This window comes from Accipiter gentilis, unplaced genomic scaffold (genome assembly GCF_929443795.1).
Source record: "Accipiter gentilis unplaced genomic scaffold, bAccGen1.1, whole genome shotgun sequence".
Taxonomy (NCBI): Eukaryota; Metazoa; Chordata; class Aves; order Accipitriformes; family Accipitridae; genus Astur; species Astur gentilis.
In genome coordinates, this window is record NW_026061101.1 from 1,038,285 (window position 1) to 1,057,425 (window position 19,141).

At 40.1% G+C, this 19,141-nt stretch overlaps 1 protein-coding gene across 1 annotated transcript; it reads right to left on the reverse strand.

Annotated features, from left to right (window-relative positions):
* Positions 1-6,241: 6,241 nt before the first annotated feature.
* Positions 6,242-18,077, reverse strand: LOC126037419 (butyrophilin subfamily 3 member A3-like). Its single transcript, XM_049797717.1, has 11 exons — positions 17,975-18,077; positions 13,869-14,141; positions 13,223-13,321; positions 12,515-12,541; positions 10,672-10,698; positions 9,655-9,681; positions 9,191-9,217; positions 8,264-8,290; positions 7,477-7,497; positions 7,327-7,353; positions 6,242-6,744 (listed from the first exon to the last, which is right to left on the reverse strand). Exons 1-11 carry the CDS (start codon positions 18,075-18,077, stop codon positions 6,242-6,244), a joined length of 1,161 nt encoding a protein of 386 aa, XP_049653674.1.
* Positions 18,078-19,141: the final 1,064 nt, after the last annotated feature.

Genomic DNA, 19,141 nt, shown 5'->3' on the forward strand with positions numbered 1-19,141 from the left:
AAATGACATTAAGAGCTTGTAGCACACATGAGATGGATCTGGCTATTTCTGGAGATTGATCCTGACACCTTAACATAGTGGAGAAGCATTTTCATATCTTACTCTTGCATTATGATGAACATTTTCCATTTTCCAAAAAGAAAGAAGTCATTCTGTGAGCATTTGGGTTTTTTTAAATGGTCAACATTATTGATGAAACAGGAGCAATTCAACTCAGGCCAGTACGTTAAATAGGCATAATGCCACTAGCGTTCCCAAGGAGCAAATGGGCATAGCTATGCCTTTTGGATGTTGAAAGACAACTGTTGGTACAAACCACAGCTTTAGCTAGAAGAAAACTTCATTTTCTCACTTTTCTACTAAAGGCATGGCCTTTTGAGAGACGACAACATCCCGTTCTATGTCCTATAAATCAAAACAGTTTCAAGGTAACATTGGCGCAGCAGAACAAAGGAAGGAAATTCTCCCTTGTTCTGTTTCAGGTAAGGCAGAATCATATAAAATTATCATACTTGCAGACCAGAAATATGTCCATATCTTGCTGAAAATATGATCGATTTAATTTCTTAGCTTGAAGGTGGTTTCTTACCTGGAGAGCAGAAAGGAAAACAGCCATCACAAGTTTTCCTTGGGTTTGGGAGAACTGGACTTTTGTACTGAGAAATAGATTGACATTATTACCATTTGCTCCTTTTGCTTTCATACCTTGCACAGTCATAGAGTCGTTTATTAACCAGGGACTTGGGTAAACAGATATTACTCCAATAAAAGCAATACCTTTGTTGTCACAACCGTGACACAGGGCTCCGTTCATCCCAGCTGAAATCTCAGGCTACGAGGTAACACAATTGCATCCTTTCATACTATGATCTTCCCCCATACCTCAAGACATGGACTATTGCTGCATGAACATGTGGCTTCAACCAGAGTGAACAATACCATGCTTTGTGTGAAAGGCATATTATGAAAGGCAAGCCTAAAAATACAACTTCGAATTTGGTGGCTGGAGGGAGAGCTGAACTTCATCTCCCCTGTCCGAGGTGTATGTCTTGACTGTTGAGCTACCTTCTACCTAAAAGTGTGTCATTGTCAGTCAGCTTTTTGGTGATTCTCAAATAGCAGAAGGAAGTTTTCTTGGTTCTTTGAGACAAAGGGCAAAGGACACAGATAAAGGAGGACGGATTTTTATATCCCCTTCTTTCCATGCTGAAGCTACAAGCCTACTTTCCACAGAGCCCTGCCTTTATTATTTATTTACTGTGTAGTGTTGCATGGAAGAGCGAGTTGTCTTGTTTCCCTCTGGAGCTGATGGAGAAAGACAGGCTTCTCCAGAGCATGATTCATCCCAACAGGCTGAACAGGGAACTCCTGGCTCAGTTTGAGCACAAGGAACAAGTGTATAGCAGGTGGAGAGTAGTCGGGCAAACCAGGAGGAATGAAGCAGCATTGTCTGGGCTTGTACAGATGGAATTAGGAAGGTCAGAACTCACCTGAAGTTAAAACTGCTGTAGAACAAGGCCCCTTGGCAGCAAAAGGAAGACTCAGAATAGTGTAGGGTCACTGCCAAAAGGGGTGGGAGATTTCCAGGCCCTGAAAGGACCTTTTCCCCAGTTCTGAGACAATCTATGCCAGACTGTGGTGTGAACCTTGTCAAAGACTGGGTGTGTTGGTGGTGGGTTTTTTTGTTTGTTTGTTTTTGTTTTTTTTTTTAAATCCATGTGCATTCTACCCACTGGATTACTTTTATCCACATGCTCATTGATAATTTACAGGAACTCCAGGCAGCACAGAGAGGTGGGATTTCCCTTTTTACAGGACCTGAGCAACTCTTCTCCGACAGATTGCATTTGTCCCTGCACCAAGAGTTCTTGTTTTTAAAACAGCCTCTATAACCTCATTGAGGCTAGAGTAAGATGGCACTATAGTTTCCAATATCTTATCCAGAGCCTTATTTATAAACAGAAATTATATAGACAGCCCACCAGTCCTCCAGTGCATGGTTGTTAAGTAAATACTTGGCTGGCGGTTCTGCAGTTTCCTTCAGGACTTGTGTGTGACACTATATAATTCTAGTGGCTTAGTGATATCTTATTTGCCCCAGTCCCTTGCCAGCTGATGGAATTTTCACTGTAGTCTTGAACATCCTTTGCAAGGTTGTCTTGGTATTACTGCTTTTTTGAATCTTAGTTTTTTGATATACATTTGACCTTACAGCCTTTCCTCTTATTCTGATTTTCCACTTCTTTTACGCTGATCTTTTCTGTGTGACATGCTCTTAGTTTTCCTACTGAATCAGGGACTTTTTTTAAACAAGGTTTCTTTCTGTCTGAGTTGAGGCACACACTTTACGAGAGCTTCTAAAGCAATGTACCTCTTAGAGTCTCCGGGCAGCCTGTGGGCTCTTCCTTTCTGCCCTGTACCTTTAAGGGTTTATTTGCTTGTTTTTTAAAGACATATGACTCACTTTTACATGGTTCCCTTCCTTCAAATGGAATATCTGTGTGCTGAACTTACCTGACTTGCTTTTCAACTACAGCATTAAATCTAATTGCTTCGTGGTCACAGCTTCGGAGCAGCTCACAGGGTAGCACTTCTCCAGTTAGGTCCTGTTCATCAGCCACGTGCAGTCTCATTTGTTTTGTGGTGGATTCTTATAATATCCATACAGACTCCAGTGACAGGGTAAACACCTCACTCAAATAGAGACACCCTCGCAGGCAATTGCTGAAGGGTCATAATCCAAAGCTGAAAACTTTGGGAAAAAAAGCTGAAACTCACTTTCCAGGGTGAGCTGCTGTCTCTCCCCTTTGAGCTAGGTTGCTAAGAAGTAATCTGAATAAATTCTTTTGAGATTTTCCATCTCCACCTCTCAGTTCCATCTCCTTGATATAAAGAGTAAGATCATCCAATTAACAGTGCTTTCTTCCCATTGGAACAGGTTTGTGAATCAGTTTTTAACTGGAAGTTTTTTAGAGAAAATTTGCTACGGGTGTAGTTAATTGACTATTGTTGTCCACCCCTGATTTGTCCCCAGAAGTTCACTTTTATTAAAAAATAATTGGGAAACTGGGCTTCATGAATCAACAAAACAAACCCAGAAAAATAAAGGTTGTTCTTTCTTTTTCTAAGACTCCTAATCATCATAGAAATTCTTAGATTTTTTCTCCAACATCACCTTCACCGGCAGAGAAAGTTTCAGAGAAGTTAAACCAGATTGCAACTGAGAGTCCAGCTACACAAATGAGTTAGAAGTTTATAGCAGAAGTTAATGACCACCTTTTACTCACAGACCAGGGTTTCAGGTGTCTGTGACTGAAGGTAAAGACCAAGCTTCCTTTCTCTCTAAGAAGTACTCATCTAAGTTTAAACTAGCTGTCTGCAGGCAATAAATCTGTAATTGCTCTCTCATTCCCAACGTCCATCCTTTGGGGTGTAACGAACATGGAAACGTGCCAATCCACAGCAAGAGTGCATTGAGAAAAGACATGGTTTTTCAACTGCTGCCACAGCGGAGAACTGATCTCAGGAAACTGTGGCTCCCAAAGGGATGAGGAGGATCACAGGGCTAACAAGCAGATGTTAACTGATCCTTTTAATCTGCTTCCTGGAAAATTGACAGAGAGGGATGATTGCCTGGTCTGCCACTCTGGAGATATCCCTGGAAACATTCCCAGGCTCCTGTCTCAGGAGACTTCAGACAAGCAATGCATCCCACAGATCTGCAGCACTCCAGCTCCTCCGTGCATGTGGTCCCAGTCATGACTTTCTGTCCCTGGCCATTGTGTTTCTTCTGTTATAGTACTTCTCATGGCTGGGCTAAATCCAGACCTTTGTGTCCTGGCATGTACTGAGACAAGGGGAGTCAAAAGAATCTCAGCAGATATAATAAAGGGGGATGAAAGATGATGTTTAGCACTTACATTGTTGAAATTAGCTGAGGCTGAGACAGTCCTTGATAAGAACTGGCCCCAAGAACCAGCCAATGAGGCAGAGACGGTTCCTGATAAAAAGCAGGAGCTGGTCCCAAAAACCAGCCAAGACTGGTCTTGTGGCTTGGGTGAATACCAAGAAACCACTGAGCCTGCACAAGAAAAGAGGTTAATAACGGTGATGAAGAGGAGTCATCTATCTTCATCTCTGCGACCACCAGATGACCACCATAAGGAGGCACTGAGCAAGTGCAGTTGAGAGCAGACTATGGAAATGACTTCTTGAAGCTAATTTTAATATGAAGCTAACCTAACTTAATTGCTAACTTAATTGCTAATGGTGGCTTCAGCTCACCCTGAATTAGAGGTGATATTCAGCTTGTGAATTAAGTCACTTAATTGTAGGGTGGCAAGGTTTTGGCAGTGGGGGGGGGGGGGGGGGGCTACAAGGGTGGCTTCTGTGAGAAGCTGCTAGAAGCCTTCCCTATGATCAATAGATCAAATGCCAGTTGGCTCTGAGATGGACCTGCTGCTGGCCGAAGATGAGCCAATAGCAAAGTTGGTAGCACCCCTGTGATAACAAATTTAAGAAAGGTTAAAAAAAAGTTGCTGCACAACAGAAACTGCAGCTGGAGAGAGGAGTGAGAACATGTAAGAGAAACAGGCCTGCAGACCCCCAGGCCAGTGAAGAAGGAGGGGAGGAGATGCTCCAGGCACCGGAGCAGAGATTCCCCTGCAGCCTGTGGTGATGAAGACCCTGGTGAAGCAGGCTGTCCCCCTGCAGCCCATGGAAGTCCACGGTGGAGCAGATCTCCACCTGCAGCCCATGGCAGACCCCACGCCGGAGCACGTGGATGCCTGAAGGAGGCTGTGACCCCGTGGGAAGCCCACACTGGAGCAGGCTCCTGGCAGGACCTGTGGACCCCACGCTGGAGCAAGTTTTCTGGCAAGACCTGTGTCCCTGTGGGGGACGCACGCTGGAGCAGTGTGCTCCTCAAGGACTGCTGTTCATGGAAGGGACCCACGCTGAAGCAGTTTGTGAAGAAGTGCAGCCCATGGGAAGGACTCACGTTGGAGAAGTTTGTGGAGGACTGTTTCCCATGGGAGGGACCCGAAGCTGGAGCAGGGGAAGAGCATGAGGAAGACGGAGCAGCAGAGACAATGCATTATGAACTGACCACAACACCCATTTCCCGTCCTTATGCGCTGCTTGAGGAGAGGAGGTAGAGAAGCCAAGAGTGAAGTTGAGCCCAGGAAGAAGGGAGGGGTGGAGGAAATCTTGTTCTAAGATTTGGGTTTATTTCCCATAATCCTACTCTGATGTGATGGGTAATAAATTAAATTAATTTCCCCTAGCTGAGCTTGTTTTGCCCATGATGGTAATTGGTGAGTGATCTCTCCCTGTCCTTATCTCGACCCATGAGCCTTTTGTCATCTCTTCTCTCCCCTGTCCAGTTGAGGAGGAGGAGTGATAGAGCAGCTTGGTGGGCAACTGGCAGGCAGCCATGGTCAACCCAGCACACTGCCTACATGTGAGCATGAGTTTTATGCTCCAGTTACAGACAGTAGAGAACAGGATGGCATTCAGTTGCCTGAAGACAGACATCTATTGCCACTTGAGGTGCCATGTCACATCTTCCTTCATCTTCATCTTCTGCTTCAGGAGGCTGTGAGAATCCTGTAAATCCCATGCCCCGATAGCCCCGTGGGAGCTCAAATTGCATTAGGCTTCCACATCTGGGCAGCAGAATCTAACTCTTGACTCCCATTCCTTAAGTCAAACTAACTTAACCAACTGCTTACAAATAAGCAATTGTCCCTGGGTTTTATCACATCCAGTATGTGACCTATGGATTTCACCCTTATCACTTAATAACTCTTAGAAGCAGACTTCCAGAAAGACTACTTGCATTTCATAGTTCACAATCTGATTAATAGTTTTCCGACTTTGTATAAAATTTGAAATTCACATTCATACTCTTCTTGGTAAACCATTCCAATGGGTTTATTAGTCAAAAATGAATACACAACAAATGCAACAAATACTGAAATAAATCCATGTTTCTTTAGTCCAGGCAAAATTAAAGAAAATCGCAATATTTGTCAGGTCTGGGTTTTCACAAAATTATTTCTTAGTACAAGACGGATCCCTAAGAAGTAATTAAGAGACTATTTCTTTCTTGACCATGGTTTTAAAAGTTGAAATTACTTTTTTCCTTCCTCTCTGCTTTCACATCCTCTGTGATTCATATTATTAATTTATTAGTCTCCTCCTGGCCTTGTGAAGGATGTCACAGAGAGGGTAATGTGTTTTAAATGTATACATTGGTTGGGCGTACTCCCAACCATTTGCCGTCAGAGCCAGGACTGAAGAATGGGTACAGATTCCCAGAAAACTCAAAAGAGAGAGACTCGAGAACGCACTTTTCTTCAGCATCAAAGAATGAAAGCTTATGAAGTTCCTGATCCAGGAAAACACCTACCACGCTGCAGGGCTTGCAAGTTCTTACACCCTTCCCACCAGTTAAGCTGTATTCTCCCTGAGAAAACTGCAGGCTGAATAAATTCCCCTTTGGGAAAGTATTCATCGTGTTGCTCCTCAGTGTATTTCTAATCTCCTCACACACCACACCCAGCTCCCATTCTGATTTGTCCCCCACCTCCACTTCCCAGTAATGTTTCTTTTCTGAAAACCCTTCAGTAGCTACCACTACTGCTTTGGGCAGGATCTCTTTCTGGGTGGAGGACATGACTCTGTTTTTCTCCTTAATGGTGAGGCTGGGATGTTTGTAGTTCTCATCCAGAGTGATATTAACTTGAGAAAGAAGGCAGGGGGGGGGGAGAAAAAAAACACAAAGCAGCAAGTTATTTCTGATTTTCAGGAAAATAAACAATTATCTGAAAGGAAGTGAATAAAGGAGAGAAATTATTAAAAAAAAACCACAAAACAAACCAAACAAACAACTCACGAATATACAGTGTGGATTTGTCAGACAAAAACTCAATAACAGAAACAATATCCAGCAGGGCATGCCTGTTCTCTGGCTTCACTGTGCCTTTATTAATTCATCCTTACTCTGACTGAGGAGATCCAGGCTCTCTGATCAGACCCATCTGGCAGTCTGTTTTTTTGGAATAAAACACAAAGCTGAGTCTCTGCAAGCCAAATAACATGTAAAAAGGTCCTGGTTGGTCCAGAAACGATCCACCCCAACTCATGACTCCAAGAACTGTGTAAATGGGAGAAGCCTAAGAAAACCTCTGTGCCTGTTTCAACCAATGGGCTGCAAATTTTTCCCAAATTCTGACAGCCTTTGAGTTTTTTGTAATACAAGGGATAGACTCTGGTATGTGCATGGAACAACATGAGGTTAACGGCAGGAGAAACTTGGCTTACCTGCATTTCTATGAGCTCTCCTGAACTCTGCAAGAAAAGAAATGAATGATTAATTAAAATTACTGCAGAGTGTTAATTTACCCAATTTCAGTACAGTATGGGGCTGGAGGGGTGTAGATTTGATAAAATTGTTTTCAGCTTTCAACTCACCCAGTTCGTTCTGGATTTTTTCTGAAAAGGACAGGAAGTTACATTATCTTAATGCATGGCAAGGCTCTTCTGTAGGGTATCTGTGCTAATAAGAGTATTTCCAATACTACGTTACGTCAGTATGACTTGGCCTAGGACTAAGGAAAGGATGCCAGCTTAACTCTGGAGAGCTAGAGGTTATCTAAACCCAAGCTAGTCAACTGGGTTCTGTGTAGAGTCAGGAGAAAAAGAATGGCACATCGGAAAGTGTTTCTTCACTGCTGTTTCAACCACCTATCTGAAACTACTCTTGGATGCCTTCATCTCTCAACAAGGGAACCAAGAACTCTGCCTTAGCCTCAATGCCCAAAATTTAGTTAATTAGTTAGGTGAGCTGAATCACCTGTAGGTACATACAGGAGCTGTTGCCATGTCTCCTGTTAGGTGACAAACAGGAGCTTCACATGGCCAAAAGTCAAAATGCCTATAAAAGTTTGGGGTTTTTTTCTTGCTTTCAAAAATATCGGTTTGTTAGTAGGAAAGGAAATCTGTTTTCTACTCAGCTACAGCAAAAATTAAATCCTTAAATGATTGAAATGATGTACCCTTGTTATTGAAACAGACATTCTGGAGTTCAAGATTGTGTCAGAAAAACACTTTTTTTAGGGACAACTAAGTCTCAGTGTGGAAGGGAATGTAGTGCTGCAACAGCCGACACATGGTGACACAGTTCAGTTCCAAAATGGTGTTTCTAATCACAAATAATATAAATTAATTTTAAGGACCAAAGTTAACTAAATATCCTTACCAATTTTGATTGACATATCCAGATTTTCTACAGGGGAAAAAAAATTAAATTAAAATTTTATACTCACTATTCATTTTGGAATACTAATATATAGGTTATTTATATATACAGGCTTAATCTGTTTATATATATTAATAGGTCTAGGATTAATCTGTTTATCTTTGTAGAATGATATGCATTACATAAGTTTTCTCTGGTATTAAATAATGTGTTGCACAAATATTCCTGAGCACAAGACATGACAAAATAAATAAAGGAAACTATCAGAAACAATGAGGAAGTGATTCAGAACAAATAGCTCCCAAGGATGTTTACAGTTCATAGAGCATCATAAGAGAAGGAGAGTAAAACCTTTCTCAGTAACACAAAGCTTGAGATTATATTTGTCTCTTGTACACAAATAAACCCCAATGTAACCTTTTTATGGTTCTTAGCTTCACCTGGGGACACAGATTGTCACAGCTGCTTTTTGAGAACTCTTTTATTCTCAAAGTTCAAGAGGAATTGCGCTGGGGTTTTTTCCCATTATATTCATTTTAATGCTGTGATCAGATGCTTTAGTCATTATTTTGTTCTGAGATGCAATAAATAAAATGTTCCACTTAAATATTTTCTAGCAGTGGAAAAATAACTTTATATACATATATACTCTCTATCTGTAGATATATAGTTATGTAACTATAGCTAGAGAGACTGTGTGTACACAGACACATAACATAACTTTTCAATTATCTTTCTGGTTAGAATCGGGGAGTTAATCTTTGCAAATGTGAAGTTCTGAGAATGTTTTTCCAACTCTAGTATTCAAAATTGCATAAAACACCATTGTGTTATTAGAATGGTCACCTGCAAAATGTCTTTCAGGGTATGGTTAAAAGAATAGTGTGCGGTACTAAATGCAGGGTAGAAAAAAAATAGTTAGTTTACCCTTCTGAAATCTGTCCTGCTCCTCAGCTGAAAAACAAAGACACAAACTGAGAAATAGCAGAGGATGTTACATTATTCAAGACAAAAACTTACAAAATGTGACTGAGAATTTCAGTGTTAAAGAATGTGTTCATTTAGGGAACTGAGGCTTGCCATTAAGTTCAGAATATGATTTCAAAATAGGTGGGAGATACATTGTCCTCTGAAGATACCCATGCTGTAGAAGGAGTCTAGATTATTAGCTTAGACTAGATGTGTAACATCCACTGGCTAAAACCAGGTGACATTGAAGATAATAATACCAGATACCATTAATGCAATTGAAAACTCTACCTTTATAATAGAAGGACATTTTCAATACGGGCCCTCTTTCATGATACTATAACTTTTGGAAATATAGAGGCTTCTTCTAACCAAGGGATACTCCAAACCAACATAACAAGGAAGTCAAAATATGCTCTTACCCAGTTCATCCTTGAGTTGGCTTATCTCTGAAAAAGATTATGTTTAGATATTAAAACACGATTTCCTTTCCTTTTTTTTTTTTTGTTTTTTAAACACAAATACGTTGAATTTTCCATGTGTTCCACTGTGTTCTGTATAGCAAGAGCGAAGATAAAATGAAATTATCTGAGCTTCATAAAAATGACCAGATGTGTATAAAGCATAGTCTTCATTGTGCTGGTACTTTCCCTTAACGTGGGAATAAAAAGACTGGTCAGGAAATTCACCTTAGTAAAATGAAGTACTTCAGGTGACTAAACTAAGGGGAAAACCCCAAATGACTACTTTGATGAGGGTGTGCCTGAATGGCATTAGCACACCCATCTGCTGATGGTTCTTAGTACTTACATTGAAACAAGAGAACTGTGTCCAGATAATCTCAAACAAGGCTTTATAAAAGCTATAACTGATGTTTCTCCACGGTGCCATAAGGGCTATTAAAAAGGACTTCAAAAAGTTTTACTGTATTTACTACATCTCTGGCATAATTTCCATACCCAGCACACTTGCTCTTCACAGTAAAAGCAATCTTCTTGTTCTACTTTTGTACAAGGCAGTCCTAACCAGTCTTTAGAAAAAGATCAGAAAAATGATTTTTTAAATTATTTTTCAGACTCTAGAGCTTAATTCTTTTTTTTCTTACAGACTGAAATTCATCACGAACCATGATCCCAAATTAAGAACACATTAACTTACCCAAATTAAGCAACAGAACAATTTGCAGGCTCAAATACTGAGCAAAAAATACCAGCCATAGATCAGACTTCTCCATGGAGTTAGTCATCATCTTTGCAATGGGCATTGATTATCTTTAAGTGGTCAATATAAAAGGTATTGCAAAGATTTCTTTTTTAATTTTATTTTGCAAAAGCAAAACATTCACTAGTATTTCCTGAGCTCAGCTTTTATCTGGTTCTAAAGGGCTAGAGAGATTTGTAGATAGAAATCAATGAAAAAAAAAAAGCTGTTACACTTACTTTTTTCAATTTCCTTTTGTGCATTTTCTGTGAACAGAGAAATATTTTAATATCCTAAAAATAATTCTTCAAGCACGTCACATTCCATTTTAAAGACTACAGAAATGATTAAGCCACAACGATTTATATGTATAGTTGTATGTACATATTTGCATGTATATATACATACACATAAATTATTGAAGAAGGGGACCTCTGGAGATCCAACAAATCCACCCACCCTGCTCAAACAGTGTTGACCCAGGGCTGTGTCCAGTTGTGTTTTGAATGTCTCCAAGGTGGAGACTCCACAAGCTCTCCAGGGCAACCTGTGCCAGTATTCAAAGATCTTCACAGTAAAAAAGACTTTTTTCTGTTCTCTGATAATTTAGTATATACTCAGTTTTATTTCACAAGTCATACTGACATATCAGCTGAGAGGTGGCAAGATTCTGCAAAATGGATAAGTGGATGATTGGATGTGAATTTTAATAAAAGTCTCCATAGATTTGTTCCCACATACACTTTTTTTTTTTTTTAATTCCAAACCATTTTTATTTGTATACAAATTGCTGAGTTTAATTCCTTGGGCAGCAGTTGACTCCCTCAATTATTGCAAAAGGGTATTTTCTTTCCTTTAGAGTTACCATCAGTATAAAACAGCCACTAGATACATTCTGCTTCTCTTCTGTAAGTCAGAAGTCCTAAAAAAAAATAATAAAATCTCATCCTAAAGATTAAACTGTTCAGAAATTGATGTAAATATTCGGACAGATAATCAGATTTTTATTTAAAAAAATGAAAATAACTTCCTAGCCTGTGGTATTTTTCAAACAGAGTATGTTGAATTCTCCAGAAGTTTACAAAAGCTACCTTTAGGCCAGGAAGCTTATTTTCTTTTAATTATTTCTGTAGTCATTAGAGAGTAAAAAAAATAAAAATCCATGTACAATTCAGAGGAATAAGTTGAGTTTCTGCTCTAGAACTGGATCATGATTTCTTTCATTGCTGGTGAGAGATGAAAGATGCAAGCTATCTAAAAGAAGCGATATAGTTGTCTCTTTTTCCTAAGACTGTTTTTAAAATTAAAAAAAAAAAACCTAGAAAAAATGTTTTATAAGTACTTCCAGTTTTCACATGAAACAAAATTTTGTATTGAAAATTTTGCACCTACTGAAAGGTGGAGTGGGTCTTGGCAGGGAAAAACTGGTCTGTGGACACACCTTCCAGCCAGAACATGCTGTCACTTCTGTGCCCTGCTCAATCACATCAGTGTGGTGGTTTTAACCACGTTCTAACATGGTATTCAGGGTGTCCAAAGAGTCTTTCTATCACATTTTTGCATAACGGCATTAGAAAATATTCTACTGCTTTACGGATCCTGGATATGACAGCTTGGAGAATTGTCAAAAAGTCATTTTTCTGGAAATGGTAAATTTTTAGAGAGATAGTGGGTCAGGGGACAGAAAACCTATCAAAGTTTTTGCACAAAAGATGACTCGTACCAAAAGTATTTTACTACTTCTTTCAACATCTGCAGGCAGAAAAGCCTATATTAAGGGGGATGCAAGAATTTCCTCGTTTCTCTTCAGGAACAAGAATCAGCAGTGGTCCTGTCTTTCTGTATTGGCTGCGTGTAAGGTGATGTACTCCCCAAAGGCACCCTACCTGGAGCCTCCAGGAAGATAGGGTCAGCTAAAGTCCCAATCTTTGAAGTCTTTGTCATAAAACAACTTCAGGAATACAACTAATTCACCCCAAGGGCCACTGGCCAGCATTTATACTGTTGCACATATCTTCCAAGATGTTCATGATGAAATATAATATTAATAAGACTTTTAAATATGGTATTAATGTGACTTACTTTCACGAGTAGTTGTCTTATTGTCCTCTGAGAGAAAAAGAAAGCAGAGAGAGGCAGGGAGAAGGAAAATGTTATCTTATTTTCTTCTTACTTGTAGGTTTTCAAATGAAAAATTTCATATTTCATGGTGGTCACGTTTGGTAAGGAAGCAATTTAATTTCAAAATGTCTTGATTTGCATATACTTATATCTTCCATTAAAATAATGAGAAATCACACAGGATTTAAGGAATAAAACTAGGGATGCTGAAAGCAGAAAAAATGCAGACTTGGCATGCTGTCTTGGCAACAGATTTGTGTTGTAGAACTGTCTTAGAAACTAGTTTATAAAGCAATAAAATTACTTGCAAATAAATTAAGCCAGTGGACACATTTGGGTACACTAACATATTTCAGTTATTTGCAAGAATTGCTTTCTTTCAAAAATGGGATTAAGTTCCAACAATAATTTCACTGTAGTAATATGTCAAATCATATTGGCAAATGTGATTGTATAGGTTTATACCCAAAGTGTTGGAGTAGTTAAGAGATGCTTAAAAATGAATATGCAAGGAAAGCAAACACAGAGTAAAAAGCCATGGTTGAAGAATCACGAGGGTGATTGTTCATAATCCTGTACACTCCCCAGATAACTCTGGACATGGTGGCATTTTCTTTCCAGTAGGTTGTATGAAGCATTCATCACTTCAGCATTAAGAGTGGAACTTACTTCTGAGTTTATGAATTGCAGTGATAACCAGGAATATGCTCAAGAGCAGGATCACGACAAAAGCCGCCAGCCAAGGAGAAGTGTTGGGAAAGAAGACATCTGCAAATTATTTCAGATGACCAGTTATAACTTTCCTTAACTATCAACTTTACACTTTGATTACACGCCTAAAGTGAAACAAAATGAATTTGGATCTAAAGCTCTTTCCTAGACACCTGTAGGAGCAGGTCACTGTGACTGTTACATCCCTAGACTATTTTACAAAGCACCATCAGCGATTTGTGTAAACCACTGCGTTAGGTGTTATAGCAATAGAAACAGAAGCAGAAGAAAATGAGAGAGAAAGATGGAACAGCATCCTCCGTCCTTGCAAGTGAGAATAGGCAACACCCAATAACAAGATTTCATTTTCCCCAGATGGCATCACACCCATAGAGAAGTATTTCTACTATTAATAATTTGACAACATTTGGGAGTTGCCCACAGTGGTTCAGTGTAAAGACCAAGAAGTATTACAGAAGAAAACGTCCTGTGAAAACTGATTATTCTATTCCACTAGAAATAGGAGGTTCTGGGGCAATCTGCTTTGTATGTATCAGCTCACTATTTTTTCTCCCAGGCCACAAGGACACAAGCTCATACTCACCTGCAATGACAACTGAAGATTCTGTTGATGTTTTCAACAATTTATCAATTATTTTGCAGGTCACAGAGCTTCCAGATCCTGGTTTTAGAATGATAGAGCTGCTGGCATTAGCAGTGGTAGTGCCAGTGGTGAGAGGAGTCCCAGTGACATTGTCTCCTCTACCATCTGTCCACAACACCTGGACTTCAGCAAACGACCTCTCAGACAAACATTTGAGATGAATACCATCAGCCTCATAACCATCCAAGACAAGCAACGGATCGTGGCCACCACCTACAGAAGAGGAAGACAAACAGGTGAGCTGTGCTCAGCAGTCACAGTGGTTTTAAAGGCTAAGGGGGAAGAAGTCCATGAGAAATTTTGCATTTGTGGTGCCCTATAAGTGCTTTCCCCACTGATCCTATGACATTAGCACATCCTCCGACAGCTCTGATCAGAAGCAGCAGCTGCAAATTCCAGGATGAAGAAAAGTACGTAGATGCATTTGAAACACAAGTTGTTAAAAGTCATCCCCGTTTTAAATGAGCAGCATCCAATACATCATGCAAGTCAAAATTACCTATCACCTCCCTTTGTAGCGTTGACAACATTGAGTTATCTAGGTGTGTTCATCTCACAAAATTTTAGCCACCTAAAAGATAAGTATTTGTAGAGAAACTATGGAGAAACTGCATTCAGCGATTCATTCCCTGGGGTGATGGGAATCTGAGATAAAGGAGCTATGGTCTGGGAGGGCCCATCTTCTCCTATTGACTGTACACATACCTTAGCTCTCAGATGCTCAATTTTAATGCTTACAGTTGAGCACACTGAACCCAAGAACATACATCCGTGTTCACATGAAATCCAAAGAAATAATCTAAATCTGGACCTCCTTCAGTGGAGAAGAAAGCCATAGGGGGCATCAGTTCAAATCTAGCCATGGGCAGAGCAAACCTAATCCATTACAGAGCAAAATTACCTGCAGCGGGATGGTGTGTAGATACCACTACCAAGATGAAGGTGACTCCTCTCAGCTGGACCAAGAACCCCATACCTCTGTGGAAGACAAAAGTCTATGTTTGAATGCAAAATAAATGACACGGGGTCCTGCACAGGTGAGTTATGTCATAGCCAGGTTAACAGGACTTGAGATGGCTCCTTGGAGTTAAAAGACAAAGACAATTTTGATACAAAAGCCGAGAACATAAATTCTACCTTAAAAAAAAAAAAAAAAAGGACACATAGGTATTTTCTAAATTAAATATTTCACTTTGGAAACACTATAACCATTGTATTCCTCAAATATTTTTAATGAAAGTAGAAATAAAAGTTTCTAAATTAACCAGGATTTTAAAGCAGAAGTTTCCGAGATTCATATAACTAAACCCACTTTTTTTCTCTCTCTCTCTCTCCATGTATAGATATAAAACCATATAAAAATATATTTTATACTATAATAAACATAACTCAAATAGAAAAAAAAAGGTAAGATCTTCATTTGACTTTGACCTAGCAAACCAAAATAAGCCATGCTTTGAAGTGCACCACATGTCCAGGTGGGTCATGGATTTGCTTCTCTCCTCCCCACCTCACATTTTTGTGATACAAAATGGAACCTCCCAATAGTTATGGCTCATCCAAACTTCCCTAAGGATTTTCAGAGTTTTCACTGGTTATAATAACTGAGACAACTGATGATAAACTCTCAACATGTACTTTCACAGGAGGAGAAAATATATCCAGAGGTGGCTGTTTTTCTTCACTGCTAGTAAAGGGAGACCACGAAACTAAAATTTGTTAGAAGCCTAACACTTAGCTAGCTAATGATACATAGTGTGCATCTTACTTCTTTTATCTCTTTGAGGCACAATATAGTCCATTCCTATAGCCATTAAGAATGTCAGATTTTGACATATTTTTTAGTTGTTTTCATAATTTTCCTCTCTTTTTGAGCCTTCATACACCATCTTCAGGTCTTCCTCTGCTGCCAAGATAACTAGAGAAATGGTTTCACTTTAGTTTTGTATCATAGCTGAGTCTGATAGAGCTACAAGAACTGAGACGCAGAGGCAGAGAGAAGGATGAACAACTAAAATGAAAGTAATGCATTACACCATAGGAAAAAACCACACCAAACCCCCCCAAAAAAAAACAAAAAGGAGAAGTGGAGCAAGGGATCTGTGCCCATTACATGCTATCGGTGCCCATCTGGGGCTTCCCAAAGGGTCTGTACATGCACATCTCACTGTCAGAGCATGGATTTCTCTCCACTAAATCCAGCCCTGCTCGACCCCAAAGCCAAATCTAACAGTAAGCATGGCTTCAGGATAGATAGATATAAAGGTATTTTGGTTTTTTTTCTCTCTCTCCCAAGCAGCAGTTCACCATGCAAAAACACACACAAAGCAGAGCTCAGCAAAGATGGTTCCCAGATCTTTCAGGATAACACCCAAAACATCTACCAACCAACACAACACAACACAAAACAACACAAAGCCTGCGGGAAACAGAGGGCTAAGAAAACATTCAGAGCTCTTCCCTAGAGAAGCAGCCAAATAAATCATTGCTTTAACAAACACAAACCTGCTTTTCAGTAACACCACCCTGGATTTCCAGAAACGCCGTTGCTCCTTAAAGAAATCTGCATGCGGGTGCTTACATCTGTTGGTGATGCTCAGAAGACTGCTCGTACCTTTGGACCCTGTCAGCCACTGCAATCCTGACCATAAAAATAACCCTTTTATTTCCAAAGGTTAGCTATTAACCTTTGCAATGCAGTACAGTGAGAGTGAAAGAAAATAAAAATGGGTGGGACTGGGGATTTATACTGTTTGTGGTCAAATACTCTATAATAAGTAAAAAGAAGTGTAAAGAGCCCTTAGAAACTTCAGACAGCGGAAGCTTTCTGTAATGCTGTGGAAAATGGACCCCAAGAAACTAGTAGGGCTGGCCAATAAATTACAGTTAATCTAAAAGCAGAATAATTTCTGGGAAAAGGAATTACTATTATTGATTAGGTTGTAAAAAATGCATTGTTTTACCATCCTAGTAGTTACCTGATGTTTGCCTTAGCCCTGTTCCAAAGTGTTTGTGCAGGAACAGTTTTAGAAGACCTGGAGGTAAAGCAGGTGGGTGGACTGTCTCCCATCCTGAACTACTTTTAATAGAAAGAAGAATCAGGGTGAGGTAGGAGGAGAAAAGGTGACGGGGGATAGTAGGTTCTGCTAGGTGACAATGTGTGCTTGACACTGGATGTGCTGGAATAGGTCTCTTTGGGAAGGAAAAAAATCCTTCCTACTTGTAGTCTGGTATCTATGTATTCACTTGCTGTGATATCAGAAGATAAAATATGTGCCCTCCCCAAACTAACATTCTCTGTCTATCTGTAAATCAATGTTAAATATTTTGCATAAAACCTCGTCCCTCTGGAAGTCTTGCATTCTTCTGAGGCTATTTCCATGAACCAAAAAAAAAAAAAATCCCTTCAATGAAAACATGGACACACTGCAGAGGGGGAGTTTTAGCAAGTGAAAAGGCATGGGGAAGGGAAGTCGAACAGAATAAGCTCATGCTGTTGTGTCTGATGAAATACTCCATGCAAGGATAGTGTCATCCCACCAGAGGGAGTTGCGACCTCGGCGGACCTGCATGGAGTTCGGTGTGAGCCAAAAGGCAAGCTCTACTTCTTCCAGTACTTCTCCTTTCTGTAGATTTGGAAACCAAGAATAGCCTCCCTTTCCTTCTACAGGTCATGGGAAGCTTTTGGATTATCTCTGACAAATGGCTTATTTTCCCTAGAAATGTGCAGTTCCCTTTATGAACTGTTCACTTTCATCCCCCAGCCGCTATGACTGTCCATCCCTGATGACAAAGACAGTAAATATTACCCTCTATAAAGCATGAATTTTGTATAGTGTCTATTGTTCTGTGATCACATTTGCTTTTGGAATTATGTCACCTGCCCAAAAAAAGGCCTTAGTACCCAAAAGTATGACACCATTAAATGTCTTACCATTAATTTTTTCTTTTTTCTTTTTTCTTTTTTTTTTCTTTCTTTTTTAATGCTACAAAACACATACATGTGTAAATATGTTGACAAGGGAAGTTGGAAAAATAAGCTGTACCTGGACATCTGGCAAAATACCTGGTGAAATGAAGGTCCAGAGCTTGAACACCTCCAGGTCTCTGATCCAACAGGATTTGGAGCTTGTGTCCGTAGCCACTCATCCCTGGGTTTCTGTCCTGGTAATTCCAGCCTGTGGTGGGCTATCTGCAAGCAGGACTTTTGCAGTAAGAGTGTGGAGAAGCATCTGAGGAGCTTCTTGCTCTTCAGCTCGAAGAAACTCTTTGGCTTCTTTTCAGGGCAGAACTTCTGTGTGAAGGACTCCATTCATTCTGCATACAAGTCAGCCTAATCACAGATTCCCATTCACATAGAAAAGACACGGGGACTTCCTAGAAAGTGTCTGCAGCCTTAGAAAAGCTCACCTCATCCACGACCAGACTAGATATACATATGCATACCAAAGACCTTACCTTTGGGTGTTGCATCAGCCAAGAGTTGGAGCACCCTGGCCTCCATCACCACTATCCTACAACTTCACCTCTTGTGTGCCTGCTGTGACCTCCTCCCATGACTATTTTTGGATATCGGTCCAGTTGTGCCTCTCAGAGAAGAGAGTGATCACAATTTGATCTGATGTAGAAAAAGAGGCAGAGACCTATTAACGGAGTCTGGGAATTAATGAGCTGGTGGATAACAAAAACACAATGTTGATGTGTTGGATGGTCTAGACACACCCCAGGCAAACATTATGCCTTACTGTTTATCTAGGGCCTTTCTTCAGTCATGGCTAAATGTTTCACCACATCCCAGTACCAACATACCTTCCTGGTATCGTCCTCCATCAGAGACTGAGAATGGGCTGTTGTTTGCAGACAGGTATTTCTAAATGTTTGGCAAGATCTTTACAGATGTCTCTTCCCTCACCCCTTTTGCAGCTTGCAGATGAGTCCTCACTCTCTCCATCTACACATAGATGTCATCCAGGAGGTGTAACATGGCGTAACAGCTACAACATGGAACATCTCATTGCTGGTCTAGTGCAGGACAATGGAGATGAGAGTGACACCATGCTGGTCAGGATGGCCCTCCAGGTGCTCAGAGGAAAAAAAAAAAAAAAAAAAAAACAAAACAGACTGTGTGGCTACAATTATGTTCTTGAACAGCTCCTTCTTGGCAACTTTCTTCTTCGTGCCCCAATTTAGCTTTGGCCTCTTTTTGCTGTCAT